The 14,893-nt window shown below is 30.8% G+C and overlaps 1 protein-coding gene across 2 annotated transcripts in view; it reads right to left on the bottom strand.

The window, feature by feature from the left end:
* Positions 1-14,893, bottom strand: part of LOC140436773 (cytoplasmic dynein 2 heavy chain 1-like) — a 157,912-nt gene that overhangs the window by 75,874 nt on the left and 67,145 nt on the right. For both annotated transcript variants that reach the window (XM_072525859.1, XM_072525858.1), the window contains exons 16-18: positions 13,570-13,706; positions 13,432-13,517; positions 4,166-4,324 (exon numbers count right to left, since the gene is read on the bottom strand). In XM_072525859.1, the coding sequence (XP_072381960.1) occupies positions 4,166-4,324; positions 13,432-13,517; positions 13,570-13,706 (382 nt within the window). The remainder of the gene's footprint in view (positions 1-4,165; positions 4,325-13,431; positions 13,518-13,569; positions 13,707-14,893) is intronic.

Raw genomic sequence — 14,893 nt, 5'->3', positions numbered from 1 at the left:
ACATAAGGCACTAAAGATGATCTGATTAGATCGAAAACGTTATGCTGCTACTGTATAAATTTTGACGACACTTGTAAAAGTTTTAACTATATGTTTATTTTATATACCTAAATACAATGGTGAAGTGTTTTAACTTCTGTATGTTTTTTTAATAAAATTAGTATTTTTATTATTAATAAGTGTTTTTCTGTTCATCCTCAACATCAACGAAGTAAATTCTACCAGATCCAATGTTCACAGCTTCTATCAAAGTATCGTATACAATCTTTTGTTGTTTATTCAATTGTAAAAACTTTTTACTAACTTTTTCAACAAATCTTTCAGAGTTGAACTGTTGTTCCTTTTTTAACTGTTGTTCTGTTTTATAAAGTCACAAAGGAAATTAATACCATTTACTGTCAAAAATTAATGGTGCGTCATACATTTTCCTTGAAAGATGCAATATAAAAAAACTATGTCTATATTAAAATAAAATAAAAAAATAAAATAAACGAGAGACCAAACAATTGAATTAGTATAGTGTGAGTATATTAATATTCGTCAAATTTAAGATTTGGTTTTATTGTATTTTATTTCTATTGTATTTTATTTTATTCCATTTTATTTCATTTTATTCCATTTTATTTTATTTTATTCCATTTTATTCTATTTATTTTATTTATTCTATTTTAATTTGATTTAATTTTATTTTACTCTATGACTAATGGACTTTTAGTCCATTAAATTCTATTTTTTATTTTGATTTATTTTACTCTACTTTATTTCATTTTATTATATTTAATTTATGTTAGTTTTACTTTTATTTTATTTTATTCTTCTTTATTCTATTTTAATTAACTGTACTCCATTTTTAATCTATTGTAATCTATTGTATCATTTACTGAACATCATCTACTGTACTCTATTTTGCTCTATTTTATTCTACTTCAGTCTATTTTATTCTGTTCTATTTCATTTTAATAAACAGGTTCTGACTTATCGCTTTACATAAAATCTATATTATGTTGTCAATTATCTCTTTAAGAAAAGGTGACACTTCAACGTTGTCCTTGGTGATGTTTCAGCTCTTTGCGTTGCATTTTCTTTTATGAAATAAAAGCGATGTCCATTCACATCTGATATGTTGAAACTTTATCGTTATTATTTGGAGCTGCATTACCAAATACGTACAGCAATGTCGCTATGTCAATCTACACAAATACTGACATTAGAGAGTTATTGAAGCCGTAAGGTGACAGCCGCCTTTATTACAGGATCTTTTAATAATGTTAATTGCTATACTCGGTTCGCTATTCCCAGTCCGAAAAGTCTAGTGAATTTAGTAATTATTTTTTGCGAAGGTAGTTACTTTTTGACCGACTAAAAGTGGCTGGAAATTACTATACAACTAAGCACACGTACTCATCATCATCATCATCATCCAGCCTCAAGAGTCCACTGCTGACCATCTTCTTTTGCTCTTCATGCTCTTTTCCTCTCTCGAGAATAAAAATGTTCCTTTTGTATATATATTCAATATTATAAATATATTGTATTATATATAATATTATATAAGTATATAATATAATATATATTTTAATATTATTATTTATGTGATATGTTTTGTATTATTTATTAAATGTTCATAATTATTTTAGGCTTTTGTATTTCAAAATAATCACTGTATGACAGACAACTGTCAATTTTGAAATCCATTAGTATCATGGCTATTTGGAAATCTTTTACGTGTTTGGTTCATACGCTGGTGTACATGAGTTCGAATCCCAATATGAATTTCCTTTTTTATTTTTAAAATATTTAAACGTTAATGTTATTAAATATAAGTAATATACGCAAAAATGCTAAATTTTAAAATAATATGAAAATTTACAACATAATCCGAGTAGTTGGTTTTTTTATTTTTATCTTCGTAAAGTAACTTATGTATATTGGCAGTTTTAAATACTTATGAATATTGCATTTTAATTTGTATTGTATTATTATATTGAATTATGTTGCAGTCTATTGTATTGTAATTTTTATATTAATAACAAAATAAACAATGAATTTTACTGCAGAGTATGTGTAAAAAAATTTTTTTGCATTCAACTCCTTTTATACATCTATGAAAATAAAAATATATATTTTTATTAAAATATTGATACAATCCTTCATTTACTATACTCCTTTTACAAGTCAAATGTTTATATACAGCAAACGATGCACCATATATCTATATACCTAATTTTTTTCTCTTTCTGCTCTCTCTTACCTATAGCATTAAATATGTAATGATTGTGCAGATTGACTCCTATATATATTTGTAACGGCAAACGCGTGTATAGAAGTATAACTTCTACCGGCAGTCCCACTGGACTGCCACACCCGTTTTTTTTTTATTTTTGAAATATTTAAAAACCTCACGTTAATGTTATTAAATATATGTAATATACGCAAAAATGCTAAATTTTAAAATAAAATGAAAATTTATTTCTAATAACATAATCCGAGTTGTTGGTTTATTATTTTTATCTTCGTAAAGTAAGATATGTATATTGGCAGTTTTAAATACTTATGAATATTGCATTTTAATTTGTATTGTATTATTATATTGAATTATGTTACAGTGTATTGTATTGTAATTTTTATATTAATAACAAAATAAACAATGAATTTTACTGCAGAGTATGTGTAAAAAATTTTTTTTGCATTCATCTCCTTTTATACATATTGTTCTCAAGCTATTTTCTTGTGGCATTTTAAATTAAATACTATTTAAATACGAATAAGCCACAATTAAAGGTTAAAATACGTTTATTGACGTTTAAATTTCCACTTCGGAAATCGTTCTCAAAATACAAACATTAGATTTTGAAACTAATGTTTGTACTTTGAGAACGATTTCCGAAGTGGAAATTGAAACGTCAATAAACGTATTTTAACCTTTAATTGTGGCTTATTCCCATTTAAATAGTAATTTCCTTTTATACGTATATGAAAATAAAAATATATATTTTTATTAAAATATTGATACAATCCTTCATTTACTATACTCCTATTACAGGTCAAATGTTTATATACAGCAAACGATGCACCATATACCTATATACCTAATTTTGTTCCTTTTTCTGCTCTCTCTCTTACCTATAGCATTAAATATGTAATGATTGTGCAGATTGACTCCCATATAAATTTGTAACGGCGAACGCGTGTATAGAAGTATAACTTCTATCGGTAGTCCCACTGGACTGCCACACCCGTTTTTTTTTTTTAAGAAAGAAGTCTGCAATAGTAGGATACTTGATCTATTAATACTGAGAAGTAGGAATTGTCGTGTTGTAGGTTTCCGACAATGAATCTGTCAAAATATGCCCGAGCTAAGCGAATGGAGTATAACATGCTAAACAAATCTTTTATTTTGACAAATGAGATTAAATATTTTTGTATAATAAAAAAACCTATAAATGTCTATAAGATCCTATTTGTTACTCATTTACCTAGTCCTGGAATAAAATGTAAAAGAGGTTCTTTAAAAAGAGTGAAACGTTAAATTTAATTAAATCGTTATTTAAAGAATACTATAATCCATAATACTCATCTTACAATATGGAAGAACCAGTGGAAATAGCTAGTTTAGCTAGAGCAAATAAATATCTATATAAATATAATTAAAGTTGAAGCTTTTTTCTTTTTACACGTTATTTGACAGGTTACGTCAAAATAAGGGATCTTTAAATAAAAGTTCTCTGGTCTGTTTATAATTTAAAAGCAGGCGGCGTTTATTTTATTAAAGCACAGTAATTGGACGCACAACTGTGCGTATGTATAAAAGTGCGTTTATTAAAAGATGACATAAATTACGTCTTCAGTAACTCTCTATTTATTTTGTTAATCACAGCTTCCTTTGTTAGTCATAGTATGGCGCCATCTATGAGTTATATTGCGATTTTAAATTACAGAAAAACTGTTTTTAAGGTGTTTTCGTGCAATTTTTTTAAAAATTATCGTCAGTTGTTTAAATGACGCCCCTACAAACATTTCGGCGGTTCATTTTTATCAATAAAGTTATGCAAATAATTAAAATAAAATATATTAATAAAAATATAAATAAAATATATAAAAAATGCCATAAGAAAATAATTTCGGAACCACAATGACATTCATTCTAACAAAAAAACTTACTAACCTGTAAAACCTGCAAGGGTAACGGTGAAATTTAGCAAATTAATAAAAGGTATTATTTCAGCGGGTAATTTCAAATGCTCATTTCGGCTACATAATATTAATTTAAAGTCGCTGTGGTAATCTAAAAGCTTGCCATTTAATTTGATAAGACGTCTTTCACCTATAAATAAAATATTTTTGATTATGATATACAATGTTTGATATTCTTTGTGCAAAGTTTATAAGAAAGGTCTGGTTGGTTAATTTTATATTATAAAATCGTATTTGAAAATATGTTTAGAAATGTACCATAAAATTTTAAACACTGTTGATAAATCTCCCAGATAATTATAACAAACTATGAAAACAGACGTTATTATAGTAAATATCAACATCTTCAATCAGTATAAAAAACTCGACTAAAAATACGAATTTTATTGTCCCGGTAATATTGGAGTAACAATCAGAAATGATATATCCCTAAACTCGTACGACAGAGAAGCAAATCGGAGCAAAATGATACTATGTGACTACCTAGAAGACAAAGGCAATACAATACTAACAGGACCGAAAGAACCAACCTTTTTTCCCGAAAGAGAGGTACCTTAACACCTCTTAACATAGTAACTCTGCACAATCGAGAAATGGTGTATAATATATAACCAGTATAGGAAGGTAATAAAAACTACAACCCAATCATACTAACCGTAGAAATATTGGAGCAAAATCCACTCCACACACACCAGAAGACGAAATCAAACTGGTAAACGTTCAAAATAATTGTTAGTAAATAAATTAATATAATTCCACCAATCTTTCAACTTTGCCAATAAACTGGAAGAAAAAGTTACAGAATTGGAAAAGTGAATACCAAATGCAGTTAAAAGAACATAGTAACTGAAGAAAAACCAACTATAAAAGGAAGATTTTATAAGACAATCAACGACTACTGCAAGAAGAAAATTAAAAACTAATAAGTGAAAAAATAGGATGCCAAAAATATCAAATATAACTATAAATCGAGAGAAGACAAGCAAATCAACTAAACAGAAAGGAAAAACAGCTACAAGGACATGGGAACAAATGCTGGGATAAACTCGATTAACAATTCGATCTAATCAAATCAGGTATGTGTAAAATCCCAAAGTTTCTAAGAAATGAGAATAAACATATTCCATATTGTTCTGAAGCTATTATCTTGTGGCATTTTAAATTAATTACTATTTAAATGGGAATAAGCCACAATTAAAGGTTAAAATACGTTTATTGACGTTTCAATTTCCACTTTGGAAATCGTTCTCAAAATACAAAGATTAGTAAATTAAACAAATTTTGTTTTTTGTTACTTAGTGAAAAATTCTTCTAATAATTTAATTTTATCTGACTCATCTATATTGACAATTCAGACATACATTATATATTTTAAAGTAGACGACTTTAAAATGATATTGCCAATATTGTTAAGTTGCGTTCCTGGGACGACTTTACTTATAAGATAGTTCATTCGATTACATGAAATCAACTTTAACTTAAGAATATCCGCCAAAAAAGATCATAACATGTAATTCGTCTTTAAAAAGACAAATACATGCCATGATGACAGTAAAATTCCCCTGTTAGTGATTCCATAGTAAATTATGAGGGAAAAACCAGGAAAAAACCTCATAATACTATCCCGACATGGTAAGTATTTGATCGTGCATTTAGTTTACCTTCAATAAACACCAAATTCTGATTTTATATGTTTGTTATTTAAAAAACATAAATGATGTATTCTCTATATGTTACTAACTTACCAATACTGGTATTTTCCTTTTAATAACTTCCTCTTTTAATATGGGTAACCAGATCCTACTACATTCTGCCGAGGAATTCGCGACAGAATTGGTCTCATTTAGCATAATTAGAGCCGCTTCTTTGATTTTTCTCTTTTTACCATCCGTTTCTTTTAGGACTATATTTGAATCATTCCATTGAACCCTATGTTCATTATCCCATGCGTGTTTACATATTTGAGATCTATCAAATTCTCTATTTTTAATATAGGATTGATGTTCACTTATTCTAACATTTAATGGTCTTGATGTTTCACCTAAATAAAACTGATCGCATTCACAAGGTATTTTATAAATGCAATTCTTTGTCCTTTCTTGTTCATTGTTAGGTTTGGTTTTGGACAAAATAGATCTCAACGTGTTTGTTGTTTTGAATGTTGTTGAAATGTTGAATTTATTTCCTATCCTTTTAAGCTTTTCCGATAATCCTTTTATGTATGGTGTTGTTATTTTCCTCGTATTATTCCTTGCATATGCTAAAGGATCTCGTTTTAAGTTGTTTTGTTCTATTCGATCGATTGTTGAAAATTCCTTATTTATAAACGATAAAGAATAATCATTTTTAATAAAACAGATGTTAACAAATGTTTTTCCTCCAAGAACGAATTTTCGTTAGAACAAGTAATTTTGGCTCTATCGTATAAGGAAATATATATATCTATATTCTTGTTCTAACGAAAATTTGGTCTTGGAGGAAAAACATTTGTTAACATCTGTTTTATTAAAAAATGATTATCCTTTATCGTTTATAAATAAGGAATTTTCAACAATCGATCGAATAGAACAAAACAACTTAGAACGAGATCCTACAGCATATGCAAGGAATAATACGAGGAAAATAAAAATACCATACATAAAAGGATTATAGGAAAAGCTTAATAGGATAGGAAATAAATTCAACATTTAAACAACATTCAAAACAACAAACACGTTGGGATCTATTTTGTCCAAAACCAAATCTAAGAATGAACAAGAAAGGACAAAGAATTGCATTTATAAAATACCTTGTGAATGCGATCAGTTTTATTTAGGTGAAACATCAAGACCATTAAATGTTAGAATAAGTGAACATCAATCCTATATTAAAAATAGAGAATTTGATAGATCTCAAATATGTAAACACGCATGGGATAATGAACATAGGGTTCAATGGAATGATTCAAATATAGTCCTAAAAGAAACGGATGGTAAAAAGAGAAAAATCAAAGAAGCCGCTCTAATTTTGCTAAATGAGACCAATTGTGTCGCGAATTCCTCGGCAGAATGTAGTAGGATCTGGTTACCCATATTGAAAGAGGAAGTTATTAAAAGGAAAATACCAGTATTGGTAAGTCATTAACATATAGAGAATACATCATTTTTATTTTTTAAATACCAAACATATAAAATTGGAATTTGGTGTTTATTGAAGGTAAACTAAATTCACGATCAAATACTTACCATGTCGGGATAGTATTATGAGGTTTTTTCCTGGTTTTTCCCTCATAATTTACTATGGAATCACTAACATGTGTCATCATGGCATGTATTTGTCTTTTTAAAGACGAATTACATGTTATGATTTTTTCTGATGGATATTCTCAAGTTAAAGTTGATTTCATGTAATCGAATGGACTATCTTATAAGTAAAGTCGTCCCAGGAACGCAACTCAACAATATTGGCAATATCATTTTAAAGTCGTCTACTTTAAAATATATAATGTATGTCTGAATTGTCAATATAGATGAGTCAGATAAAATTAAATTATTAGAAGAATTTTTCACTAAGTAACAAAAAACAAAATTTGTTTAATTTACTAATGTTTGTATTTTGAGAACGATTTCCGAAGTGGAAATTGAAACGTCAATAAACGTATTTTAACCTTTAATTGTGGCTTATTCCCATTTAAATAGTAATTAACATATTCCATATTCCAACATTTTACGAGAAAGTAGGATGGTTTACACGATAGAAGAAGAAGCTACAGAGATAAAAAAGCTCTGGATTTAGAACTTTCACAGAAGAAGTAGAGCGTAGCCACAGAATAATATTAAAAACCCCAGAAGAACTAGGAATAACTCACATCTTTCCAGAAGAAGTTAAATACAGAGTTAAATAACTAAAAGCCAAAAAAGCATTTAAACCACATGGAGTCACAAACAGTGTACTAAAAATTCTGCCCAAAGAAGCAATTGTATATTATACCACCTTAACCATAAATGGGATCCTCAGTCTAAAAACACTTAAGAAATCGAAAATACCAAAACTGATAATTCTTCGAAAAGCAGGAGAAAAGGAAATTTCGCCATAATTACAGACCAAAATAAGCCAACAAAAATACAGCAAGATAATGACATGACTTCTCTTTTAGATTGTAGCCAATAGAAAGTGTAGGGCTTAGATATGATACGTCCTGTCTAAAGTTGGTTTCATTGAGGCTGAAGTATCATAGGAAAAAGTAGTGGCACCATTTCTGTATACCATTTACACCGAGAATATATCAATTACTCCCCTAACCATGCTCAGTCTATATGTCGATCTGAAGTCCGTTTATATAAAGTCTGGATCCAAATGTCAAGCAAGATCGAATAAATCGATTCAATTTTGTTCTCTCTATCTGCTGCTTTAATTTCAGTAAAATTTGTCGGGTTCTGACACTCGGATGCTGACACCCGTACCATATCCAATTTTTTTAACATATTTTTTGTGACGTCCAGACTACAATCCTTTGTGTTTTTTTTCATTGACTTAAGAAAGAAATAAAAAAATAAAAATAGAACCAGCATTTTTCTGCTTACCCCATGATCTCCCTTAATAGAATATTTAATATTTGAACATAGCTCCAAAGATGGCTTTGTAAGCCGAAAGCTCTCAGCTAGAAATTAAAATCTTTTACACACTTCAAAAGTTTTTCCCTTTTTAATCTTTTAATATACTTAAATAATTTTAAAAGTAATTTCAACAAACTTAAATCAGTAGGTTCAACAGAAATATATGCGGACAAATACTCAGCGTGCCAGTCGCAGTGTCCAGATTGTAAGAGCTAGCTGTGGAAGATTATTAGGTTTGTGTAACAAATAAGCGCCAAAAATAACAAATTTTTAGAAAAGCAACTAAAAAATTAGTTGCTTAGAGGGAAAAATAAAAATAAAAATAGATCATTAATAAAACATATTGCTACGTGGAATGTTAGAACTTTATATCAATCAGGAAAACTAAAAAATGTACAACTCGAAATGAAACGTTTGGGCCTGCAAGTCCTTGGAATTAGCGAAGCTAGATGGACCGGATCAAGAACTGTAAAAAGTGGAGGTTATATTACTTATTACTCCGGAAAAACGGATGATGTTTATGAAAATGGTGTTGCTATAATTCTTGAGGAACGACTTGAAAATCTGGTTGACAAATTTGTTCCTCTTTCAGAGCGAATAATGATGATAACTATTAAAAGTAAGATTAATATAAACTTAATACAAGTATACGCTCCTACAAGTAACAGTACAGACAACGAAATTAATGAATTTTACCATGTATTAAAGCAAGCACTAAAAAACACAAAAAAACACGAAATTTGTGTAATAATGGGAGACTTCAACGCTAAAGTAGGAGAAGACATAACTCCCGGAGTTACTGGAGGATTCGGTCTTGGGAAAAGAAACGAAAGAGGTGATAGATTGGTGGAGTTCTTCCAAGAGGAAAACTTTGTTATCACCAACATATGTTTTAAACAACCAAAAAGACGTCTCTATACATTTATATCACCGAGAGATGGCCATGGTAGTGTAATGCGTAACCAAATAGATTATATCATGATTAACAATAGATTTCGAAACTCATGTAAATGTACTAAGACATATCCAAGTGCCGACGCAGCCACCGTTCACAATTTACTGGCATCTAGAATCAACCTAAAATTAAAGACAATCAAAAAGCCTTCCATTACAAAGAAATACGATAGACAAAAACTAAAAGAAGAAGAATTTAAACATCACTTTGAACAGACAATGAATGAAAAAATTCGAGACAACATCACACAAGTATACAATGTACCAACAGTCGAAGAAAGATTGGATAACATAAAGAATGGTATCATCGATACAGCAACGCAAAGTGAAACTGTCACCCATTATAAAAAGCAAGCGTGGATGAAATAATCGAAATGATGGACGAAAGAAGACAGCTTAAAAATAGAAATAACTCAGAGTATAAACGAAAGCATAATCTGATTCGAAGAAAAATCAGGGAAGCCAAAGAGTTATGGATGCGAGCAAAATGTGAGGAATTAGAAGAATTGCAACGAAAACTTGACGAATTTAACACACATAAGAAAATAAAAGAAGTTACAGTACACAAAAGAAATACACCAATAACATTAACGAATAATGAAGGTCATGCACTATCCCTAGAAGACGAAGTAATGGAGGAATGGGAAAACTACATTAAAGCATTATTTAAGGATGATCGAGGATCACTACCTAACTTAAGTGCAAATACAGGACCATCAATCTTAAACGCTGAAGTGGAAAAAGCCATACACCAAGCCAAAAACAACAAAGCCAGTGGACCAGACCAAATATACAGCGAATGGCTAAAATTACTCTCAAATGACAATATAAAAGAACTCACTGTACTTTTCAATCAAATATATGATACCAGTGAAATTCCATCGGACTGGCTAAAATCGATCTTTATTCCTCTGCCTAAGAAACCAAACGTTAAGAAATGTAGCGATTGTAGACTCATTAGTTTAATGAGCCATGCCGTTAAAATACTGTTACATTTTCTTCTAAACCGAATTAACAACAAGTGCGAAGAAATAATTAGTCAAGAGCAGTTCGGATTCCGGAAATGCCTTGGAACTAGAGAAGCACTATTTTCTATGCAAACACTCCTTCAACGATGTTGGGAGGTAAGAAGACCCGTATATATGTGCTTCATTGATTTTGAAAAGGCATTTGATCGCGTTCAGCATACCAGACTAATTACCGCATTGCAGAGCATCCAACTAGATGAGAAAGACATCAAACTTATTGCCAAACTTTACTTTAACCAAACAGCCATTATTAATACCAACAACAGAGAATCAAAGCCAATCAGTATTGAACAAGGCGTAAGACAAGGCTGTATACTATCTGCCACCCTCTTTAACGTGTATTCTGAGAATCTATTTAGGGAAGCTTTAAAAGATCAAAAAGGAATTATCATAGGAGGAGAAATAATTAACAATATACAGTACGCCGACGATACTGTGATTCTAGCTGAAAACATCGACGATCTGCAGGAGCTAATCAATAGAGTTGACATGGAATGCACAAATTGGGGACTGTCGATAAATATCGATAAAACTAAATACATGGTGACCAGTAAAGTGGATATCGGCGCAACCCAACTGATATTAAACCAACAACCGCTGCAGAGAGTTCAGAGATTCAAATACCTTGGATGTTGGATTATCCAAAATCTACATCCATCCTTCGAAATTCGATGTAGAATTGAACAGGCAAGAAACTCATTTCAAAAATTCAAGCCTCTATTATCTAATAACTCATTAAATTTGGAAATCCGTGAAAAGTTTACAAGATGTTACGTGTGGTCTGTACTTTTGTATGGATGTGAAACTTCCATACTTTAAACGCCGATATCATGAATAAAATCGAGGCGTTTAAGATGTAGTTGTATCGAAGGATACTAAAAATTCCATGGACTAGCAGAACTAGAAACGAAGAAGTTCTTCGAAGAATGGGACATCAACGAACTCTATTAAATATTATTTAGAGGCGTAAACTAGAATATCTTGGACATATAATCAGAGGACCAAGATATGAGTTCCTTCGGCTAATTCATAACGGTGAAATCGAAGGAAAGAAATGGATAGGACGGAAGAAACTCTCTTGGTTGATTAATTTGCGGCAGTGGACAGGTTTGACAGCGGACCAATTGCTACACGTAGCGCAAGACCGAGATCAGTATAAAAATATTATAAGCATGGTAGTCGCCGACGTTCCGTAGGGATATGGCACTCTAAGAAGAAGAAACTAAAAAATTGTTAATTTTAATCTTGCTAGTAAATAATACAACTGGACTCTGCAGAATATCGGCTGGGTGATACATGTAGCTATCTTGCTCGAGTTCTCTTGAAGATGTGAAAACTATATTCGAAGAAACACTCTCGAAATGAACCTTATTATTCTTCCTCATAATTAAAAAAGCCACAGTTAACTTTATATATATTTTATTCAAATTGAGGTATGTGCAGTAGAACTAAAATCTATTTAAATTAATTAATTAAAATAATACAACCAATTCTAATTTTTATTTTGAAGGAAAAAAGTGACAAATAATGCAAACATGATAAAGAAATCCCGATGTCAAAGGAAGACTATAGGTACAGCATTTCAAAGAAAGAATTTATAAATGAAATTTGAAACGCAATAAAAATTTGAAATAATATTTGAATATATGAAAGAAAATATGTCTAATTGATACTAACGTACGCATCTCTCGCATAGGGACACGTATGTAATACCACAAAGGAAAAGATACAAGCGGCCCATAAAAGCAGCTTAAGAGAAGCGATTAACGTTCCAAGATACGTCGCCAACCGATTCAGATCATAAGATACGACGCATTTCATCGATGGAAACACAAACGGTCAAAATACTAAATAGTGGAATAAAATAAAAGGTATCCAGAAATACAATAAAATAAAATAAATGCCATAGAGAAGAACAAACCCTAGAGGGAGAACAAAATAAAAATACCAGAAGAAACAAACCCTACGGAGAATTACCCCCAGAGAGACAGTAAAAGAAAGAAATAGGACAGTTGGTAGATCTACCAATACAGACAAGTACAAAAACACTGTGTAGGTCCCAGTAATCTATTTCATGACATTCTACAAATAAAAATTATAAAAAATCTAAAAAAACGGCCTAACAAAAAACTAACAAAAACCACAATATCTCGGTCACGTATGGCCCAACTCCTTGAGCACCAAGTCTCCGAACTAAGTGCGATCCAGAGCGGTGGCTTGAGGCTCAAGCAAGCAATTTCAGTTTCGCGGATAAGTCATAAGAGGATAACAGGAATAAACCACTGGCCTGACTTTAAAATCGGATATGGAACCATGTTGGAGTTCTATTACCCAGAACTCCGACAAGAAGACCATAAGGCTGACAGTTGTGGCCCTATCGCGCATCAGGGTAAGTCCTGTTTTACTCGAGTTAATAAACCTGGCTTCAATGAATTGTTACACCAGAACGTAATTTTAAGGCATGAACAGGTCTCACAAGCTGGGTTTAATTAAATTGTTTGCTTGCTAGGAATAATGTCTAATAATAAATATAAATAAAAACGGATTCCGGAGGAATTCGGATTCGGGGGATTCACATACAGTGATATTATAATTATTTTTATAAAATAAATTTAAAAATATAATATTTAAAAAAATAGGATCAGCAAAATTAAAATTACCTTGTAACGTAAATTCCCGTCTTAATATCTGTAACAGCACTGAAGATATTGTGTCGATTTCTTCAATGATAAAGGTTTTTCCAAACCTAGTAAAAAATTGTTTAATGAATAATACTACATTAATATCATATTACTTACCTAACAGCTAATTCAAGTGACCCCTTAAATTTAGGAGAATTTTGTGTAATACTTTCTACGTTTTTATGTCTTAGATGCTGCTTTAACCAGTTTATAGCCGACGATGTAGGATCAATTAACAAAGGTACCAGATCAGCCTAAAATTGAACAAAATTGATTAATAAAGCGATTGGGGATTGTAAAATTGCATTCCACGTCATATCGATCCATCTAAGGAAAAACATTTTATGAACTGGCTTCTTATATTCAAAATACGAGTAAATAAAGATAAAGAAAAGACAGTAAAGATTTCGACCCCTGCATAGAATGACGTTGTAACTAACATTTTTGGCGATTTTGAGTTACAGTGTTCTTCTTGGATAACTTTTTATGCTCTATCTGCCAACATGGTCGGTGTGGCTGTAACTGCCTTAATAAGAAAGATTCCGAATGGAATAATGCCGTAAATATAAAAAAAAATTGAAATATTTGTAGAATAACGGAGTAACTACAGATACGACGTTGAACCAAATCAAATTTTCGTCGAAAAATACTGTATCGTACGTACGTATATCAAAATAATTCTTATATTTCAAAAACTACACCGTAACTTTTGTTACAATTTTATTCGCCGCATTGGCTGCTAAGTTCCGATAATTATGCAGGTGGATACTACACGTCGTGTGTTAATATTCCGCGGCAATATTGTGAGAATAGTAGGGGGAAATAGACAAGATATATCTTAATTGTTTCCCGGTTCCGGTGTTTAGTTTGCAATTGAATAGTACACAGTACAGGTGTTGTTTTTTAAAACTCATGAGCAGACATCAACGTAGTTCTCGACTGATACAGTTGGCGTTACAACAAACAATTAGTATTTTATAATTTTCTAAAAATAAATAACGATTCTTCTTCTTTCAGTGCCTATTCGTTCCGAATATTGGCAATCATTCTGGCTATAATTATTTTATTGACTGATGCTTTAAATAGATTCGTTGTTGTTGTGGAGAACCATTTCCTCAGGTTCTTCAACCATGATATTCTCCTTCTCCCAATTCCTCGTTTTCCGAATACTTTACCCTGTAGGATTACCTTCAGTAATCTGTATTTAGTGTTGTTTCTCATTATATGTCCGAGATATTCCAACTTTCTCCTTTTAATGGTATACATCACCTCTCTTTCTTTGCCCACTCTTCGTAATACGGTCTCGTTGGTTATCTTGTCTGTCCATGATATCCTTAGAATTCGCCTGTATAGCCACATCTCGAAGGCTTCAAGTTTTTTCTCCATTGCTTCAGTTAGTGTCCAGGATTCAACTCCGTAATACAATATTGAGAAGATATAA

This window comes from Diabrotica undecimpunctata, chromosome 3 (genome assembly GCF_040954645.1).
Source record: "Diabrotica undecimpunctata isolate CICGRU chromosome 3, icDiaUnde3, whole genome shotgun sequence".
Taxonomy (NCBI): domain Eukaryota; kingdom Metazoa; phylum Arthropoda; class Insecta; order Coleoptera; family Chrysomelidae; genus Diabrotica; species Diabrotica undecimpunctata.
This window is presented reverse-complemented; position numbering and strand designations above follow the sequence as displayed.